Source organism: Triturus cristatus, chromosome 2_1, assembly GCF_964204655.1.
Source record: "Triturus cristatus chromosome 2_1, aTriCri1.1, whole genome shotgun sequence".
Taxonomy (NCBI): Eukaryota; Metazoa; Chordata; class Amphibia; order Caudata; family Salamandridae; genus Triturus; species Triturus cristatus.
Window position 1 is genome coordinate 501799652 of NC_140581.1, and position 22944 is coordinate 501822595.

Consider the following 22944-nt stretch of genomic DNA (forward strand, 5'->3'; position numbering starts at 1 on the left):
TCTTGTTAATCTATGTCAATCACAAGCAGAGGTATTAGTAGTTGAAACGGAAAATATATTATAGTTTCCCACTGATATATGAGGGTTTGGAAATTGAACCACCTCTAATAACACATCATTCCCCAACCCGCATTACTGCAAATTATGGGTGTGGGATTCTCACACCAAATATGCAAGGAGAATGCAATTAACCCATTGCTGGTTCATGTGAATCATTTTTCAAAGTGGGTAGAAGGCATATAAAAACACAAAAAGTCAATTAATTTATAACCAATTTTTTTTGGGGGGGGGAATATATTTAATAGTTTTCTTGATATTACAACTTCCTTAGTAACTGATATACATCATATCAAATCAACATTTACTTTCCACGCAGTGGATCAAAATAAAGAGTAGCAGTGATACTACTAACTGTGATTTGCCGGTGGTACTGTCCAACAAGTTAAGCAGTTATACCTACAGTGTGTTGCAATGTCCACCGGAACGTTGTTTCTCCCACACAGATATTGTGTTGTAGATATTATAATAAACTAAAAAACCCACCGCCCCTAACTAATCACAAACCAACTATATCCCAACCACCCTCCTCCACCATACTCATTTCTACATTTATATATGCTTTTGTCAGTCAGCATAGCAATATGTATCAGCTGTAATTATTAACACAATACCAGCAAGTAATTCCTGTAACATGTTATAGTAATACCGCATCCGGATCTCTCCCTCCAATACATTTTGTTGGCAGTATTGAGAAGCTTACATCCCCCATTCTAGGATGACTGTATTTCTGTTGCTATAAATTCCTCTAACATCACGTTGCATTCCATCGAGATAGGTTTCTTTCTCAATCCCCTATGTTCCTCCCGCTGTAGCTCCAAACTTTCTGCTTTACCCCACCTAATCACTTCGCTGTACCAGTCTAACACTGATGGTGCATTTGCGGCCTTCCATCTCATGTTTATTGTTCGCTTAGCTAGTATCAATGCCAAATTTGCAAATCTATGTGTGGGGTTTCCCTTCTTGCATCTAGGATTTAATCCCACTATGGAATACTCTAATGGCTCTTCCCCTCCCCCCCGGGGCAACATCCCTTAATATTGTTTGCACTGCTGTCCAGTAATGTGGCAGTCGTTGACAAGCCCATAACATGTGAAGTAAAGTTGCATTTGAGGCATGACATCGGGGGCATAAGTCTGCCGTATCTGAAAACATCAGACTTCGTTTTTAGGGGGGTCAAGTAGGCACGGTGTGCTATTATGAGCTGAATAAATTTAAACTTTGGGTTTCGCGATACCTTCCTCGGGTATTCCAATATAATTATCCACTCTTTATCAGTCTGCTCATGGCCTATGTCAATGATCCATTTATCACGGAGCATCTGTAGTGATACTGCAGCATTCGTTCGAATCCCCCGATACAGCCACAGGGTCAAATGACTGCCATTACCCATTAAATACTGCATGTGGACCATCTCGTGCGTCGGGGATTCCGTCCCTTCTGGGGCCCATGTGGTCCGAACATATCTTGTAATGTTCGCATGGAGAATAAATAATGTTTTTGGGGCTCCCTATTCCCTCACAAATGTGTTGTGATTCATTAAGGTGTTATCCGTAAATAATATTCACACGGTGCTTACGCCTGCTTCCACCCAGGCGGATATACGCTGTTAATGTTGCTGTCCCTAGTGGCAGAGCGAGTCCTAGTAGGAGAATATTAGGGCGAAATGGAATCAGTACCTTTGTATAGCGCAGTGCCTTTTTCCAGTACATCAATGCAATTTTTAGCAATGGAGGCACAGCCGATGAGAGCCTGCTGTTGGGTAACAGAAGCGTGTGAAGCACCCCCCTTTCCCGTTTGCGCCGAGACATGGCGATCTCTTGCAGATTACGGCCTGAAATCCAGTACGCAAGCCATTGCAATTGTCCTGCGTAGCAGTGTGCCTTAAAGTCTGGGACCCCAACCTCCCATGCTTGGTATCTAATTGGAGTTTTGATAAGCCTATTTTTCTACGTCCCGCCCCCCATATCAATTCCACGAGTAGGGTATCTAGCGTTTTAAACAGATGTGCTGGGATCATGACGGGTAGATTTGTGAAGTAATAGAGTAGCCTGGGGAGCATTACCATTTTGACAATAGCTACCTTTCCCGCCACAGACAGCGGCAAGGATGTTCAGAATTTTACTTGCGCTTTAAGTGCTGTAATCGGCTGGGTTAGGTTGCCATCTAGTATGTCTCCCTTCTCTCTGTACACATGACTGCCAAGATATCTAAAGGTGACTGTCGCTGTTTGAAACGTCCAGTGGCCAAAACGTAATAGTTCAACCTACATAATGTCTGTGAAAAAGTACACATACGATTTGGTCTCATTGATAGAGAGCCCTGACAGCGATTGGATTTTTTTTTTTACTATTGTGGGGATTGGTTCATGATCGCCTTTAAGATTATTAAAATATAATATTAAGTCATGTTTGTCGTTTCCCAGTCGTATTCCCTTATGTTCCGCAATCGTGCGTATTTTGATAGCGAGTGGTTCCAGAGCTAGAATAAATAGCAAAGGTGAGTGCGGGCATCCTTGGCGAGTACCTCGTGCTACTGTCTATTACTGTGAAATAGGAGCACCTGTACATGCATATGCCGTGGGATTCGTATACAGGAGGTTAACCCATTTCACATACTCGCCCGGATTCCAAATTTCGGGAGAGTACGAAGCATGTAGCTCCAGTGTAATGAATCAAATGCCTGATGCAAGTCTAGGGATACACATCCCTGTGAAGTGTTATCTGTGGTTCTTCGTGTCATGACCTGGTGTAATCTTCTAATATTAAGGGCCGTGCATCTTCCAGGCACAAACCCACACTGATCTGTGTGGATTAGTTTTGCCATGAATTGTAGGACTCTATTTGCTAACAACGTGCTTAAAAACTTATAATCCTGCCATGTCTTTGCTATCCCTGCCCGGTTTCGGTAGTGAAACCACTATTGCTTGTAGTGTAGTAGAAAGTAGGGAACCGGTTTCTAGCGAGGCTTGACACAGTCTCTGTAAATGGGGGACTAGTAATGCTGAATACGTTGCATAAAACTCAATTGGCAGTCCGTCATTACCTGGAGTTTTATTGCGAGGCAGGGCCCTGATCGCCGCTCTTATTTCGGCTGTAGTTATAGGCCTCTCTAACTCTTTTTTGTGGTCTTCTAATAATTGTGGGAATTGCAGTCCCTCAAAAAATGACTCATAGTCAGCTTCACATTGTATGCTGCTGGCGCAGCATACAATGCCTCATAGTACGTTTTAAAGGCTGTATTTATCTCTAATTGAGTACGGGCAGCGTTGCCCTCTGGGGTAGTGATTTCAGTAATGGGAGCCATCACCGGTGTATCTTTAATAATCCTAGCAAGGACCGGGCCTGCTCTGTCTGCTTCTACATACTGCTTTTGTGTGTATAGGTGATAATCTAAACTGCAAAGTTCTTCCAAGAGTTCTGCATGTCTTATGTGCGCTTCTTGTAATTTGTTCCTACGTATGTCACTTGTTGTTGCTTCCTTTTCCAGATTACCCAAACTACTTTCAACTTCTGCCAGCCTTTCAATTAGAGAGGAGCGAGCCACCACTTGTGTGCTAATTGCTACCCCCAGTATCACAGTTTTAAAAGCGTCGCACTCAATTTGACGTGTACTAGCAGGGTCTGCATTTTCTACGAAATAATTAACTATCACTTTAGAGAGGGAGCTGCTAAACACCGGATCTTCCAGAAGCGAAGGTTGCAATTTCCAAGTCGATATTGGTGTAGACCCACGTCTTTATGAAAAGGACACGTTCATTAGGGGTAGCCAGTGATAGAAACCGTCCTCTGGCACTGCCTTTGTTACTCTTTCTTTCATTGCATGCAGCATCCAGAAAAGAAAGTAAAATTTGACCTGCTGTAGTTCCCACTCATTTCTCGTTCCCTAGCTTTCTAGCCTGAAATCTGAGGCTACTGAGGGACAAAGGGGCAGATTTACGAGGACTGGCGGGATGCGCCAGTAAAGATGCAACACGCAGGAATACCCTTGCGCCACCACGGATGCATCGCATTTACAATGCCATGGCGTAAGGGCAGCCCATTGCTGGAGTTGTGTCGCAAGCGCGATGCAACTCCAGCAATGCTCAGGGGCGCCCTATGCCTAACATGCTGCATCACTCCGTACGCCTGCTTCAAGCAGGTGCAGGGTATTGACTCAGCATGGACATAAAAGTGACTCAGTGAAATCTTGCAGATTTCACTGCGTCACTTTTACAGGGCTTCCTTGTGACAGAACACCCACCCTGCATACATTATACCTGACACAGGTATAATGTAGCGCAGGGCTTTACAACGTGACGCATCTCACTAGATTTATTAATATGTTTTTCTGGTATATCTATATCCCTGACATCACTACAAGGGTAGCAGAGTGTTTCATGTAAAACATTAGAGAAGTAAATCAAACTAGACCATGAGACCCACTAGATTTCAAACAGAGAGGGACAATCAAATAATGTAGGAATATAAGTCAGTAGAATTAGCAGTAAAGTAGGTTTTGAAAAAGTGGGTCTTTAAAAGGTGGTTCATTTCAGTCATAGGTTGTTAGAACAAACAACTAAGCAACCTGCGGAATATGTAAATATATAAGCATAAATATATTTATATCATCTTCAATACCTCTATAATTGCGAACTTACCACCAATATATAAAGATATATGCAGCACTTATCATCATCGTCACTACGACTCAACTCAATCAAAATCAACAAGAGTGTTTCATCTGCATTAACTGGGTTCACATATTGTCCTATCCAGTAGCAAAACATAAATGCATATGTATCATTAACAAATATTGGTTCAAACATTTCTCAAAGCTTTATCTATTACTGTACAATTGGTGTGATAGGCAATTGCCATTCCCTGTAAATGCTTAAAATTGATGACTGGGGATGCTGCTCCTTCATGGCATTAAACATCTTAACATCTTCGTCATCAAACAGCCAACCATACATGACAATTGTAGCTAGGCTGGGAAGCCTGGCGATGCACTGGACAAAGGACTTCACGGTGGTTGCATGACATTTGATTTGATGACTGTAGATTCTTCTCACATTCAAATGTTGCAATGCTGGCATGTTGTCAAGAGTTAGAAAAAAGTTGTTCCATCCTGATTCAGTAATATTGTGAATGCCCAGAAGATCTAGTTTATGGATTTTTGGCAGGAATCCATCTTGTGCTGCCCTAGCTGAAATATAAATATGAGAAATAATGTATTGAAATATACGCTAGTAATCAACAAAGTAGGTGTCAGGCATGTAGTCAAAAAGCAAATTTTAGACTCTTCCTTGTGTTTTTTTAGTCAATATGTGGGCAATATGCATATTGTGTGGCTGATGTAATTTCATTCTGTGATCTATTTGGATTTTTATGCTTGTTTCCTAAGATATGAACTCTTTCTCTGGAGCTGAACTGTTGCTTTGGCCAGAGCTGTTGATCTAGATTCAGTCTATAATGAAGCATGTCAAGTTCTACTGTAGTAATTCTTTCAATCACATAAAACACATTGTTAACACTTTCACTCAACAGTATTAAAACAAGATGAACTACGGCTATGTACTGAGTGATAGTAACTTTCTAGAATGGCTTTGGGCATCCAGTAATGACCTGGCATGAAAAGTGAGGCTTGCCCAGCATTGTGTTAGGTCCATAAACCACAAAACATGTGACTTTGGTTGAAAGGTTTATTTCTTTTGAATCAAACTTTTGCAACAGCAAGGTTGGATCAACTATCCCTGCAACTGTACTTCTCAGCAATCATCCCCCAACATTCTCCCCGTGAGCTCATAACACTCTATGACCTAATAACATTCATAGGTAAGCATGTCACAACATCACCCCAAAATAAAAACAAATAATATTCAATAAATATTAAAATAATATAAATATATAAATAAAACAAGTGTATAGACTAAACACACAGGATATACCTTTTAGCTTGCAAATCCTAAAATGTTAAAAAAAATTACACAACTGTATTTACTACTACCACAAAATCAACAATACTGTGAATAAGATAATCATAAGTTAAAATGTACAAGGATGCAGCGTATAACAGTTAGCTTCAACCTGGAAATGTGTATAATATTATACAACTATATGTACTCCTACCACAAAATCATCAAAGCGTTTGTGTTTCACACTTATCCTTCCAGACTTGGTAATTTTGTGCGCGCTATCCTCACTGTAAGTGTTGATACAGATTTTTACTCTCTCCTTTGGCTGCCTTTGCTGTGTTTACCTGTGAACTTGACCTGGCTATCCCATGCTAGTAGACGTATCATCAATACAATCATACTTTCTAGTCTTCGGCGCATCTTTCCTTGTTCCTGGAACTATTTTCTGGGTATTTCCTTTGAACAGTGCTAATCTCTTCGCATGCCACACCTTCCCATCACTAAGTAATGCAGAATTATACAGAATTCTGATTATCTTCGAAGGTTCAGAATACGTGCTCTCTCCCTTAGTTACAAGTCTTCCTTTCTTAACTTTCACAATATCTCCCTCCTTTTTCTTTCTTCACTTCACGCAAAATGTCATATCTTTGTTTGTATTTCACTTGACCTGTTTCCATGAAACTCCTCACTTTTTCGGCAACTCCCTAACCACCCCATTTTATCCGTGTTGCAAGAAGATCTTCCTCTCATTAACTCAAAGTGATTATGTTCAGCAGTTTCACACTGAGCCATTCTATAAGCACCAATAGTTTTGCATAAATCATTTCCCCAATTCAAGGCATTGCTGTTTGATAATGCAATTATACCTTTTATTACCCTATTGAAGCACTCAACATTACCATTCCCTTCAAGATGATACAGGGCTGGGGATTTATGGTAGGGGTGGGCGGAATTTGTGAAAGTGACTTTCGCAAATTATCGCGAAAATGTTACAAATCTCCGCAAACACGCAGAAATATCGCGAAGATGCGGAAGTTTTTTCCCCGCCCGTTCGCGGTATTTTCTGCATGGTCGCGGCTCGCCAACTTACCCATGCGGTTGCTTGCGGGCGTGGCCATCTTGTTTTCACTCTTCTCGCGAGAAGAAAGACGTGATCGCGAGACCAATGACATTACTGCGGGCGCGAACTGTCGCGAGACAGCGCAAATGGCTACCAACAATCCAACATCTTGTGGAGAACGCAACCGGATCGGGAAAACTTGTCGGCGAACGCGGGGATTCAGGTAAGGCGATCGTGCGCGCGCGAGAATGTATTATTTTACAGGGCGAGCAAGAAACAAATTATCGCTAAGCTGCGGAATGCGGAAATTTTGAAATTTTCGCGATCTCCGCGGAACGCGAAAATGTCAAATTATCGCAATTTCCGCGAGCGGAACGGAAATTTAGCCCAGGCCTAATTTATGGCCAATACCAGTTTTCTTCATGAATGTTTTGAAGACATCCAAAATTACCTCTCCCTTATTGTCATTAACTACAACTTTGGGAAGACCTCCCTGGCAAAAATACTTCCCCCAGAAAATTCACTAATGTCCAAGAAGCTGCTTTCTAACCTACTTTGTTTGATTGTTCATTTATACTTGTTCGATTGATCCTAGGTATTGCTCATGTCCCTTACTACCCATTGGTCTACGCCCTGATGAAGGTGGGGCCCCTCTGTGGGTCCTATACCGAAACGCGCGTTGGCGCCTGAATTGTCGGCCTTCCGTTTCCCATAGTATCGCCTATGTCCATCTGGGTGATACAGTAGTCAACCACCTACTCGAGCACCACTGGATAGCTTTTCCATTCTGACCGGAATTGTTGTTTTGAATGTTGTTTGGAATGAATGTCTGTGTGCATGAATTAGATTCACGTGTGGGACATTGAACAATGTATTGATTTATCTATATATGTGTTGTTCTTGATTTATCTTTGAATGTGTATGTATCCATTGACCAAAAAGTATTTGGAAAAAATGAAAACAATCCTATGTTTAAAAACAAAATAAATAAGAGATATATATTTTTGTATCCATAACCCTTGTCTGGCGCTTTATGTTATCTATTCTGTCCGCTCTGTCCCAGTTTAGCCTTGTGTGGATTCAGGGACCTATATTTTAGGCCCACGTATATACCTTTTGGACAGGTACTTTTTCTGATTCATTTACTGCTATTTACCCCGCTTGTACCTGCCCTTCATTGTCGCCTAGGGGTCCCCCTATCTTAATTGGTTTTTTCGTCACAGCCCTGTTGCTGTGGGGGTTTCTTTGTTGGTAGCTGTTCCCTAGCACCCCTGATCGTACTTGTATCATTTTTGTTTTTGTTTGATTTCTGTGCTCATTGGGTATTCTTTGGTGTTTACTTTTCCATTTTATCATTAATATTCGTTGCTTGTCTCTCCTATATAATCTTTACACTGGTTTCCCCCCCCCAACCCCCCCCCCCCTCTTTTTTACTTTTTCTGACCATTTGGGTTTGAAACAACCCAGTAACATCATAAACCCATTCAGTTTCCTCCTTCGTTCTTTATTTTTTCCACTTGCTGGCTACGTATCCTGCCTTACACCATGGAGAGCATCAAAACCTTTGGGTTCTCGGATGAGGACTTTGCTCGAATGATTGGTCTAGCAGCTGGTAGTGAGGGACAATTTTCGTTGTCCAAGGGTCTTGAAGGCGAATGGACCAAACTCCTTAATCTAAAGAAAAAATCTAAACGTACTGAAGCTCATGCCAACTTTATTCTTGAGTATCTAAAGGCCGGGACGATCCCCTTCGGACTACGCGTCTGTAATGTCCCAGGTCTGTTTGTTGAAATTAGATTATTCTTAGAGAAATGGGCCCTTATCTCTAATAGATGCTCACGGGACAGGATGATGTTAATCATCGAGACAGCCAGAGAGGTACTAGCCATTATGACTAAAGAAATAGAAGCACTTGAAGAAAGATTAAAGAAAGACAACTCAGTAGAAATGGCAACCAAAAAGCTAGAAGAGATTGCACAAGAGCTGGACTCTTTCTCTACCTACCTCCTCAAAAGGAAAACTGATAAACTCAAAAAAGATATCAGGCTATTCTCCCAGGAACGGACTTACCCGTATCTTATGTCCAACTTCTATAACACGTCAGACCCCAATGGACCTAGTAATAGCAACATGAGATGGGGCAATAACAAAAAAGTCATTACATTCTCTGACACCACGGACTCGGAAGGAGAAGGGCCTGTTGATTATGAGACTAATTACAATTCCAACTATCAATCCCGACAGGAACAATTCGACAGACCGGTAATGCCCGATCATTTTTTAGGCAACCGCAGAGGGAACTACCGCCCCAGAACCAGAACACCTCGAACGAGGAACTACCATCAAGCTCAGGGTCAACCCCAGATGTACATACAAACCAGACACAATCAGTACTGGAAAACATAATAAACATAACTGTGTTTAACCCCTTCAGCGCTGCGCGGATTCCCCCGCGGTGCTGAAGGGTTCGAGCACGGGCGGGGCCATGACGGAACGGTTCCGTCATGAGCACAGCTCAACCGATGCTCATGACGGAACCGTTCCGTCATGAGCATCGAAGGGGTTAATCTGTCTGCCTCTAGGATTGACCCTGAAGCCTTGACCCTCCTATCTAGGGGCCTAACGTTTGTTCCAACTACGCCCCTCAATAAATTCGAATTCCTAAAGGACCTACACTCCTTTTTCAGGAAAATTAGACTAAAAAAGTTCTTTCTCAATAGACCCTCCCCTGATCTCGGGGACAGTTTGTCTGGACTTAGACCCCCCTCTGACTTTACCCCTGGGCTGGACCTTGTTGGTCCAGAGGTAGGTATTTTTGAGAAAGCGGTGTTATCTACAATTTCTAAAATCATCAAAAGTGTTCCCAAACCGGTCAACAATCTACCCCCTGCAGAACAGAAAGCTCTGAAATCCCTTCAAAACAACAAGCAATTGACCATCAAGCCATGTGACAAAGGCGGGGGCATTGTTGTCTTTAGCACCGCTACGTACATTGGGAAAATGAATACTCTCTTGTCATCCTCCAGACATTATAAACGTATTATGAGAAATCCTGAGACCAATCTCAAACTACGAATTCTATCAATGGCCAAAACTGCGGTAGACCAGGAGTTTATTTGCACTAAGGAGGCTGAATTTTTAACACCTAGCTATACCCGTATGCCCATCATATACGGGGTACCGAAGACCCACAAAAATACCCTGGATCCTCCCCTACGACCCATTGTTTCCACCATTGGCTCGGCCCTCGAAGCACTTTCTAAATATGTGGACTGCTTTTTGAAACCTCTGGTGAGTAATCTTGAATCGTATGTGAAAGATACGGGCCATTTTATTTCAAAGATCGAAAATATTCCTTTTGACCCAGACAGGGACCTTTTGGTTACCCTGGATCTGGAATCTCTATATACAAATATCCCTCAGGAGGGAGCACTATCTGTGCTCCAAGAGATCTTGGCTACGGAAACACAAATGACCAACTCCCCATTCATCATCCAATGCTTGAAGATTGTTTTGAATGATAATTATTTCGAATTCAATGGTGATTTTTTTCACCAGATACAGGGTGTCAGTATGGGGGCGTCCTGTGCTCTGAGCATAGCCTGCCTCTACATGGGAAAATTTGAACAGATTAACATCTATAACGAACTGGCACCCTTTTACGAAAATGTCCGAGCATGGTCACGTTTCATTGATGATATTTTTTTCATCTGGAACGGGGACCATAGCTCCTTGGATGAATTCGTGGCTTGGTTAAACGCAGCTGACATCAACCTGAAATTTACTGTTCACTCCAGCAATATCAGGGTTGAATTCTTGGACGTTTGGATTGAACATCACCACAACAAAATAAGTGTGTCTCTGTATATTAAACCTACGGCCAGAAACACACTGCTCCAATACGGCAGCTATCATCTTAGGTGCCAAAGGGACAGCATTCCCTTTAGTCAATTCCTCTGTGTGCGGAGGAATTGCTCCCATATGAAAGACTTTCTTGCTCAAGCAGACATCCTCAAGTCCAAATTTCTTAGCCGGGGATATCCACAGAAACTGATCAAAGACTCCTTCAAACGAGCTAGATATTTTAACAGAGAATCCATGTTCGACCAAAGGGAGACTGACCCTATGGACAAGTTGGTCTATGTCACTAAACACTCCAACATTAACCATAGGGTCAGACAAACTATAAATTCACTATGGTACCTGTTGAACATCGGCAATGATGGGATGAATATTCCCAAACCCCTGTTCGCCTTCAAACGGAACAAGAATCTGAAAAACTGTCTCATCAGAGGGAAAACCACGGAGAAAAAGGCACTAATCCAGACTGTCATCCCTGGATTTAAACCCATTGAAGGAAACCACCACTGTGGTACCTGTCAGGCATGTCCTCAGGCCATTGTCGGCAATACCATCAATGCCAACAATCGGACCATCACTCTCAAGGGCATGACCAACTTCCGGTCCTCCAATGTTGTTTACATTATCACATGTCCCTGCGACTTAACTTATATCGGGGAAACAAGCCGTGAGGTAAGAAATCGGATTTGTGAACACAAATCGAATATTCGAACAAAAAAAACCTCTGCTCCATTGGTCTGCCATTGGCTGAACATGAACCATAAAGAAACTGACCTTAGATGGGCCATCTTGGAAAAAATACACTCTCCACCAGGCCGGAACCCTAGCTCCATTAGGAAAAAAAGAGAGACCTTCTGGATTTTCTACCTAGACTCAGTACAGCATGGATTAAATGAGATGATCCAGTGGGAGAATGTCATCACCTAACTCTCCTGCCCCTGATACACCTTCCCCCCTGGATACTACTGGAGTTCATTATCTCTATCTTTGTGTTAGGAATAATTTGATATCATCCGTTACATATCTATCTCGCTTTCCCGATAGAGCGCGTCTGCCTATTTGCATACTCTTATGCAGTATGGATAGATGCCATACATCTCTGTGTTGCGCCTTGATCTGTATAAATATGTTTTTTGATCTTTCTTAGTTGTGTCTATCGCTCCAACATGGCCGACATCTTTTTAACAGTCTTATTGACAACAGAGATGGCAGTCCACTTTCTATGTTGATTCATCTCCAGTCAATGGACCTTTCTATTGGTGCACGGGAAGCTCATGACGCGTTCAAAAGGAAGGTGCGCGCGAGTCGATTCAGCGAAGGCACCCCCTACGCCGTTGCCGCCGCGGGATTGACGCATTGATAGAACCGGATTACAGAATCAGCTAGTAAGTGTCTACTTATAGGATTGTCCCTGCCCTAGTCCCAATTCTTTAGAATGTTTTCCTGTTCTACCTACTGATCCTGTTTTAAATTTGTATATTACCCGTAGTTTACTGAGACCATTCTCGTTCTTCCTCGCGCCTCGGATAGGGCGTTTAATTCGTTGCTCTCACCCCCCATAGACCCATAAGGTCTTCTGTGCCACCACGTCAACTATCCCTAGTCTTCCTCGTGCACTCGGATAGCCAGTAGCCCCCTGGGATTCTTATTTGGGCCATAACAGTTGGTTGTTATTTGCTCCATACCTACAGGTTCTCGTTGAGACGCTATAGAAGCGTACACGCTACCGGCGCTTGGGCGCCCACTCATCCCTTGGACATCCATGAACCTGAGCACTGTGAGGCTCTTTTGAAACTCCTGCGCACCTCCAGGCACGGCGTCACTGTGACTGATAAGTATGTTGCCGTTTGTTGACATACCCCCCGTGCACATTTGTCTAGATGCTATTGATCCATGGTGAAGTGAGGGTAAAAGGCTGGTTTTCTCTTCTATCTAACCGTTACTAATCCTATATATTTTTCCTTCAGATATGTCATCAGCCGTATTCTCTCATTCTTTGAATACCCATCCCCTGATCTGATTGGGCCGAGAATCTTTTTACGAATACGCCTGGCCACTACCTCTGACGTATAGCAGTTTCTTTGTATATCAGTATCATATCGATAATGTTCCCCTTGACCCCGGTCTTGGGGGTTGAATTTTAAGTACGTATAGCAACAGATATATTTTTTCACTCTTCTCACATGTGTATCTACTGCATGATTTGCACGGGGATTTGGTCTATTGTTGGTGGCGTTTTTTCGCTTTTGTCTGTGACTTAGCCTATACCTAGTTGCACATCCTCTCTTCTAGTTCCCCTTTCTGTTTTCAGATATATCTTTTTCACTTCGTATTGATCTTTTACCTCGGGGGTGTGCTCCCGTCCATACTACCTTGGTACCTTTTGGACCTTTGTTAATTCAGATTTTTCCTTATCCTTCGCTAACTGGAACTGATTCGGACAGATAGATGTATATTTTTATGTTGTATCATAATGAATCAGAGTATATGTATATGTTTTTTAACCTACTTTGTTTGATTGTTCATTTATACTTGTTCGATTGATCCTAGGTATTGCTCATGTCCCCTACTACCCATTGGTCTACGCCCTGATGAAGGTGGGGTCCCTCTGTGGGTCCTATACCGAAACGCGCTATGTCCATCTGGATGATACAGTAGTCAACCACCTACTCGAGCACCACTGGATAGCTTTTCCATTCTGACCGGAATTGTTGTTTTGAATGTTGTTTGGAATGAATGTCTGTGTGCATGAATTAGATTCACGTGTGGGACATTGAACAATGTATTGATTTATATATATATGTGTTGTTCTTGATTTATCTTTGAATGTATATGTATCCATTGACCAAAAAGTATTTGGAAAAAATGAAAACAATCCTATGTTTAAAAACAAAATAAATAAGAGATATATATTTTTGTATCCATAACCCTTGTCTGGCCCTTTATGTTATCTATTCTGTCCGCTCTGTCCTAGTTTAGTCTTGTGTGGATTCAGGGACCTACATTTTAGGCCCACGTACTTTTTCTGATTCATTTACTGCCGTCTTGATCTCAGGCCATTTAGAAAAATTATCCACCACTACTAATATAAGTTTGGATACACAATTAACATCTTGCACCGGACCAAAAAAGTCCGACCCTATCCTCTTTCATGGCATATGTGGAGCCACAGTAGGATGTAAAGGCGGTTTAAATGTAACCATTGCCTTGTCAGAATAGGTACATTTGATGCATTCTCTCACCATCTTTTCAATATCTTTATCTATTTCATGCCATCATTAGGACTGTTTGATTCTGCTCTTAGTTTTTAGTATGCCACGGTGACCTTTGTGGCATAGATTGACGACTCGCTCATGCAATTCTTTAGGTGGTACCAATCTGCCCCCTCTCAATAAGAACCCTTTATCAACAGATAACTCATTCTTCACATCCCAGTATGGCACAAGCTTCTTTCCCAGCTGACTCTTTTCTCGACATCCATCCTTGATATGCTTCATGACTATGGTCAATACACAATCCTGTGCTAGGGATGTCGTCCATGTCTCCGGTTCTATACTATGTCATTCTTCTGTAAACACCATAGCCACCAGACACTCATCATACTCCCATTTTGTCTTTTCACTTATGGGCAAAGTTAGCTTAATTAAAAAATTAGCTATCTAATTACGAGCTCCAGGAACATATCATACCTCGTATACATAATCTAAAAGTTTCATAACTAGCCTGTGATTCTTGGTGGTATATTACTAAGTCCTTGCGAAGTTAGGACTTCGGTAAGGGGTTTGTGGTCACTCCTTACAACCACTTTGGTTCCCCAAACGAACTGTCTGAAATATTTTAATCCCCAAGCACATCCCAGAGTTTCCCTCTTAATGACGGAGTAATTCTCCTCCGCCTAAGTCAGTGACTGGGATGCAAAAGCTACAACCCTTTCTATACCATCCCCCTGTAGCTGGGACAAAACTGCCCCTAAGCCCTTTCTACTAGCATTTGTGGTGATAAAACTCTTGCATCCTTGGTCAAACCTTTGAAGAGCCGGGGCTGTGCAAATGTTCTCCTTAATACTCTCAAAACTCTCCTGGCACTCCTCCGACCACAGAAATGTACTACCTTTTCTTCAACTATTGTCTGATGTGAAACATCTTCCAGATAAATGTTTCACAAATTTAGAGGAAAACACTGCCAATCCTAAAAAGGACTGCACTTTATCCTGTTCTGTTGAATAGCTACCTTTCTAATAAAATCTACTAACACCATTTTTGGGGTGATACCTGTGTATCAAATTTTGTGTCCCAAATAAGTTTCTGTTTTTCGGCAAACTTGAGTTTGGTTTCCTTGGACGTCAACCCACACTGTTCCTATGTTTTAAGTACCTCACACAACTCCAAGTCATGTTCCCTTTTATCTTTTCCAATTATCACACTGTCATCTTGGAAAAAGATAACATTTTCCTGCCCTGGAACAACTTATACATGAGACATTGGAACATGGCAGCAGCTGAGGCTAACTCGAATGGTACCCTTTTGAAATGAAATTACCCTGTGGGGGTAATGACTACAGTGAGTGTTTACTGCTATGGTGCAGTGGCACGTGGTGATAGGCTGAGGAGAGGTCTATTATGGAGAACAACTTTACTGTGGAGAACCACCTCATCCCTTTCGCTACTGATAAAAGTTTCTTAATAAGGGGCAAGTGAAACATATCCACAAAAATTCTCTTATTTAACTCTCTTAGATCCACACACAGGCAGATGCACCCATTAGCTATCCTTACCACAACCAGGGGAGCCACCCAATCCGATGATTCCACCTGCTCAATCACAGCTATATCGAGTAACTTGTTCAAATCTTTAACCACTTCTTTCACTCTCAAAGGAATGCTTCTTTCTTTGTGTATACATGGACGTGCGTCTTTTTTCAAAACAATTTTGTGGGCGAACTCCTAAGTTCACCCACTTTACCTGTAAACACATTGGGAAACTTGTTAAGTACCTCAATTCTCTCACTTTTTTCATCACTTACAATTAATACAGGATCTGAACTGTGGGGATCAAGCACAATGTTCAATTCTCCCTGATCCCACCATCCCAGAACACATGGAGCAGACACTGCCACATACAATTTACACTCTGCCTCTCTACCTTGGAACTCGAATAACAATTTGCTGAAATCCAAGAGATTTATGGTTTTCCCTATGGAACTTCGTGGTTGAATATCAGGACTATTTTATCCAAAATGAGCTGTTCCAAGTATCTTTGTTGATTATGGTATATGGTGACCCAGAATCAGCCACCAATGCTACTCAAACTCCCCCATCCACCATTTCGCAAATGATTTTTTTCCTCTACTGCCCCTCAACTGAATCTGCACAAATCATGCGGACTATCTACATTCAAGCAACAGTGATCGTCAACCTGTTCCCACTCCTCCACAACACACTTCACCACTTGGTTTTATGACAAACACTTGCATAGTGACCTTTGATACCTCTGTTGGCACACTTCTGACCCAGTGCCAGACATTTCTTATCATGAGCCAGATAGGTCGTGCTGCCACATCGGTAAGATTTGCCTTTCAAATCTTCCATTCTTTTATTAGGTTTCTGCTTACCCATATTCTTAACTTCCTTGTTATAAGATTCCTGCTCATGCTTTGTGTGGACTTTTTTTCTTGACAAACTTAACTATATCGTCATCCCCCCTCTTTTTTATTGACAGACACAACTGCCTTTGCACAGCTATAAGTAAGTTCCGACTTGCTAATAATTGCAGTGACTTCCTGTAAGCTGGATTCGCCATGAACCCACAACCTGTCCTGTAAGTTAGGGATATTACAATGCATAATTACTTGGTCCTGTACTAATTGATCTTCTAATCCACTAAATTTACATGGCTGAGCCAACTTTCTCAATGCAGTCATATAATCCTGTATTTTTTCATTCAGACCTTGTTTCCTATGATAGAACTGTTATCAGTTAATAGCTTTACACACAGCAGGAAAAACGTATGCATCTAAGTCTGCTAGTGCATGTGTAAGCACGTCCCCCTCGCAGAGTTTTTTCTCCATGCAGTTGTACAATGTCAACCCTCCAGGACCCAGGTAATGTAACAAGATTTTTGTCATTCTATCCGGCGTCATTGCTCCAATTTCAAATGTATGAATGTAATTGATAAAGTATTCGTTCCTTTGCTTTAATTCAAAAAATGGAAGAGGGGGGACCGGGAGCCTATTAATGGTCCAGTGCCCGCGCTCCGCAAGGGTGATACGTAAATCAAACAAGGGGCACTGTTCCAGGGTCGGTGTATGCAAGGAGCCAACACGCAGTCCTCATAAATGGGAGGACATAGGAGAAAAAAGAGGAAGGAAAACAGGGGATGGAGAGGGGTGCCAGGTAAAGGGGTGGGGAGAGACACAAATTGTCTCTTGTTGCCCTCACACATCCCAAGGGATGTCATGCTTCATCATCGGGCAGTTGCTCCTCATCGAGCCGGCGGTGTAAAGCCCTACGGGTCCCCCGAAGGGTCTCTTTGACGGAGATCTTTTTAGAGAGCTGCCGATGGGTGCATGTGGGTGTGTGGGTAACAGATTAGGTGTGAGGGACAGTGCGTGCATGCAGTGCAAATTAAAAATGCCTCAGGGTTGCCAAAAAAGAAGTTTTAATGAAGAGGTACCCTTGGCAGAATAAAAAAACCCGTAGGTTAGAGGTTACCAGCATGGGCGCAATGTGCCCGGGTAACTATGCTAAGGTCGACATGTTTCACGCCTGAAACGGTCTGAAAGATCCATGGCCTTTCTTCAGGACCAGATGTGTGGGTGGAGCGTGGTGAGTGCACGGACGTGTGTGTTATGAGTGGGGTAACATTGGCCCACTCGAAACTTAATAGGGGGGAGAGAGGTAGCCTACAAACTAATAATCAGTGGCTGTCATCGATCCTAAGTAGATCTGTGCCCCCTAAATAATGACCAAATCAGGCTCCCCGCTGGACCATTGTCCGGCCTCCACCCTAAAGCTATTTCCAGATCTATTAGCATCCAATTTAACCAACATCCGTAATGCCATGTTCATAACTGGTACTTACCCTGATATTTGGAAAAAGGCCATCATCAAACCACTGCTGAAGAAACAACACCTGGACCAACTAGACCCCAAAAATTACAGACCTATCACAAGTCTACCATTTCCTGCAAGAATATTTGAGAAACTAAGGAACCAACAATTAGCCAAATATATTGAAGACAACAGTCTCCTAGACGAGACACAATTTGGCTTCAGGAAAGGTCACGGCACAGAAACCGCCCTTATCAAAGCGGCCGACGAAGTAAGAACCATCCTAGACCATGGGGGCACGGCAGTACTGGTGCTGCTAGATCTGTCAGCAGCCTTCGACACGGTTGATCACACCACACTGATCGATCGTGTCGCAAACATAGGCGTGACTCACAAAGCTAAAGAACTACTGGCCTCGTTTCTCTCCAATCGCAAACAAGCTGTCGCCCTTGGCCCCTTCAAATCAGCACCTTTTTCTCTCCCGTGTGGTGTGCCACAAGGTTCATCCTTGAGTCCGACACTCTTTAAAATTTATGTGTCGGACCTAGCAAGGGTCATCAGAGCCCACGGGATGGAACTTACCTCTTACGCCGACGACACACAATTGGTGCTCAATATCCATAATGATGGAGGAGCAATCGCTTCCAGCTTCCAAGAGGGAATGCTTGCAATCAGCACCTGGATGGCCAATAACTGCTTAAAGTTAAACTCCAACAAAACGGAGGTTTTGATCTTCGGAAAGCTCCACCCGGTTTGGTCCTCTACTTGGTGGCCAACCTCCCTGGGCCCACCACCACTCCCGGTAACCAAGGTGAGAAATCTAGGTGTCATGTTCGATGACAAACTCACCTTTATGCCCCACGCCAACTCTATTGTCTCATCAAGCTTTCACACGCTAAGAATGATAAAAAAACTCCGTCCATTCCTACCACTAGGTGCCAGAAAAACCGTTATAAGCTCATTAGTTCTGTTAAAAATCGATTCTTGCAATGGTCTCTTTCTTAACGCACAGGCAATAATTGTTTATTATATCCCATTCCCCATGTTAATCCACGTGTTTACGTGGAATTTCACCCAGGCATTTCACTTGCTTTCAGCAGAAATTCCAGGGTGGCGTACTCCTGACCTACGGTATTTCCACAGGACTCGTAATCTGAGTTCTGCTAGTACCACCTGTTTGGCTGAAGCAGTATTAGAGAATGACTCAATTGCCCCCTAAAATGTGTAATAGGTTTTTATTCTCATTTTTCCAACACATACATTACAGCAGTACTAACAGGATTTGACCCAGGACAGGCGCTCACAACTCTTTCCTTATTGATGTGTGAACTCAAACATACCTTTCTCCGTGGCAGTGTAGGCGGTGATCCGATAGCATGACAATGCGCTATAATAATAAGAATACCATGTACATATTTTCAGGACAATAACGTTTTGGGGGCATATTATCAAGGGCAATATCGCCACTTTAGCGGCACTTTTTGCAGCTAAAACTGCAATATTTTTATCGCCCTATTAGCAAGCTGTCGCTAACAGCTGTTAGCGACAGCATAGCGCCCGTTGTTTTCTTGCCGCTTTGCATGTCAGCGATATTTATCGCTAATGACATGCAAAGTAGGCGTTCCTCACTAACCGTGAAGGGAAAGAGTCGCAAAGACAAGTTCTCCCCATTATCAATGCCCGCGTTGCGTCCAGAAAAGTAGCGCTAACCGCGATTACTACCGTAAGCTAACATCTGCAAAAGAACAGACTTAGCTATGCATATCATGGGAGGGGGATTCTATGGCTGAATCCACATCTCCCTATCATCAAACTTTTCCCTATCGCTGCGGGAATATCGCTGGATTTCCAGCGATATTCCCGCATATTGCTGCTTTTGCAGGATTTTTGATCGCCTCGGTGAGACGCGTTGATAATAGAGCGCTAACCGGGCGATAAATTCCAGAGACAGATGGCGATAAATATTAAAGCGCTAAGTGCACTTTGCAATATTTATCGCCGTCTTTTGCTGATATGCCCCAAGGTCCGTTAAGAAATCACCAACTGGTGGAAGGAATCCGGTGCCGAGAAGGAAGCAAAAGTGAATATTAGTGTTTAAAAATCAAGGGAGATAGAAATTATGTGTTGGATAGAGATATGGGATGGAAATGCACCTGGAAGCATTGAAGCAGGAAACTGAGGCAGAGTGGAAAGAATAGGAAAGCATAAGCTAAGTGGTTGAGTAGACTGCAGTACAGAGCTGATAGAAGACTCATAAGTTTATGGGAAATGGGACAGACGTAAGGATTCCTCAAGAAACATTTTACAGAAAGACAAAAAATGCTGTTGTGTGTGGTCACCCTGAGTCATGGGGCTGTGTCTCAATGGGGTGATGTTAGCAGTGAACAAAATTGTCTTAGGCACCTACACCTGTTTTTACAAGGGTTGCCAAATATTAAGGCCTCATAGTCTTGATATGTGAAAAAATATCAACAACCAAAATATCAAGGAACACAAAGATTGTGTCAAACTTATCATTGGCAAAAATATTGTGTTCCTTTACTTACAATGTAAACAACCAAAATATTGTGTCAAAAATAATGTGGAAGAGAATATTGACCACAAAAAGGTACGAATATTGTTTTTTTAATAACTATATGTTGGAATTTGGATTTCTGGTTGGCACCCTGTCCAAGTCAGAACAACCATCCTAGTCAAGGTAAGTTAGATACACATTCTAAATTAATCTGCTTTTTATTTTCATTTTTAAACTCTGTTTATTGGCATTTCTTTTAGTATTACAATACTTTCAAAACCATAATGCTTTGTGGGCATTTCGTTTACAATGTAAACATTAACCACAGTGATACAGTGCATAAAGAATAACAGAGAGATGCTGAGCTTCGAGTTTGGGACATAGTACATTAAGTGTGGTATCAACATGAGAGGCATACAAGGTTACACGGCATGTGCTCTAGAAGGTCTCCTCGCTAATCTGGGACCCAACAGCCTCCACTTGACAGTTAATTTGCTCGGTCGCCAAATTGGTGTCATTGTCCCCTCCTGTTCCTTTCAGCAGGTATGATATGAGGGGTTCCCAAATGTCTCAGGGTCGAGATCGGACAGGGAGTAGTTCGGCGTAAATGGCATTTTGCTCCTGACAGTAAGTGAGGTCAGCTAACCAGTCCTTAAATTTGGGCGCCCACCCCCTCCCCCATCTGCATGCAATTTTACGCTTTGCGAGGAGGAGGCACAGTGCCAAGAAGCGCTTGGTGTTGCCTTTGTGTCCGGGGAGGTAACCCAGGAGAGGCCCATTTCAGATGTGAGCTCAATCCGCCCCCCAGTCATATCCCCTAGAGCCTCCGCCACCTCAGTCCAGAAGCGCGCCACAGATCTACACTCCCACGCAACGTGCAGGAATCCCGCCCCGTACTTCCCACGGCGGTCGCATTTATCGCTGTCCCACAGTTCAAGTTTGTGCAGTTTCGCAGGGGTGTAATACATTCGGTGGAGGAATTTAAAATGGATGATCCTAAATCTGCTAGTAGCTGTGATGCGCTCAGTCTGCTGGCATCTATATGTCCAGGCTTCATCCGTAATTGGATGGCCTAGTTCCATTTTCCATCCCTGTTGCGCTTTCGTGGACCCAGTTGGTCCTGCCCCTATGGTGGCCTTATATATGCGGGATACAGCCTGTGGTGCCCCAGCCCACAGTGTCATGTGCAGTGGGAGCAATGTTGGGAATGCAGGTGTAGCAGCTATGACGTCCTGTCGCAGGCGAATGAGGAGGAAGCGGTCCATGGTGGTGGGGGGTATGTTGCCAAAAAATGCCTCTGCGCCTTTGAATTGCCCTTCTTTGCACATGTCTCCCCACCTATTTATCCCGAGCCGAAGGAACATGGGTTTACAGATGCCTTCTTGTGTGACGGGTAGGTTAGGCTGGTCACGAAGAGGGAGCAGCGGGGAATAGAGCATGGGTGTCTGGGATCATTTGGCTATGGCGTGCCATGCGTTATTGACATTCTAAATTAATCTGTGCTCGCCCTCTGGTAATTTTGCACAGAGCAGGCAGGATTAACTTAAGTGGCAGTGTATAAAGTATTTGTACAACACTTTAAACAGTAAAACAGTGTCAACACCACACAAAAATAAAACAAACCAAAAAGGACAAAAATCCCCTAGAGCCTCCGCCACCTCAGTCCAGAAGCGCGCCACAGATCTACACTCCCACGCAACGTGCAGGAATCCCGCCCCGTACTTCCCACGGCGGTCGCATTTATCGCTGTCCCACAGTTGAAGTTTGTGCAGTTTCGCAGGGGTGTAATACATTCGTTGGAGGAATTTAAAATGGATGATCCTAAATCTGCTAGTAGCTGTGATGCGCTCAGTCTGCTGGCATCTATATGTCCAGGCTTCATCCGTAATTGGATGGCCTAGTTTCATTTTCCATCCCTGTTGCGCTTTCGTGGACCCAGTTGGTCCTGCCCCTATGGTGGCCTTATATATGCGGGATACAGCCTGTGGTGCCCCAGCCCACAGTGTCATGTGCAGTGGGAGCAATGTTGGGAATGCAGGTGTAGCAGCTATGACGTCCTGTCGCAGGCGAATGAGGAGGAAGCGGTCCATGGTGGTGGGGGATATGTTGCCAAAAAATGCCTCTGCGCCTTTGAATTGCCCTTCTTTGCACATGTCTCCCCACCTATTTACTCCGAGCCGAAGGAACATGGGTTTACAGATGCCTTCTTGTGTGACGGGTAGGTTAGGCTGGTCACGAAGAGGGAGCAGCGGGGAATAGAGCATGGGTGTCTGGGATCATTTGGCTATGGCGTGCCATGCGTTATTGACATTCTAAATTAATCTGTGCTCGCCCTCTGGTAATTTTGCACAGAGCAGGCAGGATTAACTTAAGTGGCAGTGTATAAAGTATTTGTACAACACTTTAAACAGTAAAACAGTGTCAACACCACACAAAAATAAAACAAACCAAAAAGGACAAAAATCCAATAAGTAGAACCTGAGTTACAAATTATTGAAGAATATCTTG

General features: G+C 43.1%; 1 protein-coding gene across 2 annotated transcripts in view; it reads right to left on the reverse strand.

Moving 5' to 3' along the window:
* Nucleotides 1-312: 312 nt before the first annotated feature.
* Nucleotides 313-22944, reverse strand: part of LOC146865550 (baculoviral IAP repeat-containing protein 1-like) — a 649379-nt gene continuing 626747 nt past the window's right edge. For both annotated transcript variants that reach the window (XM_085632368.1, XM_085632367.1), the window contains one exon: nt 313-5244. In XM_085632368.1, coding sequence (XP_085488494.1) covers nt 4883-5244 — 362 coding nt within the window. In that variant the 3' untranslated portion in view covers nt 313-4882. The remainder of the gene's footprint in view (nt 5245-22944) is intronic.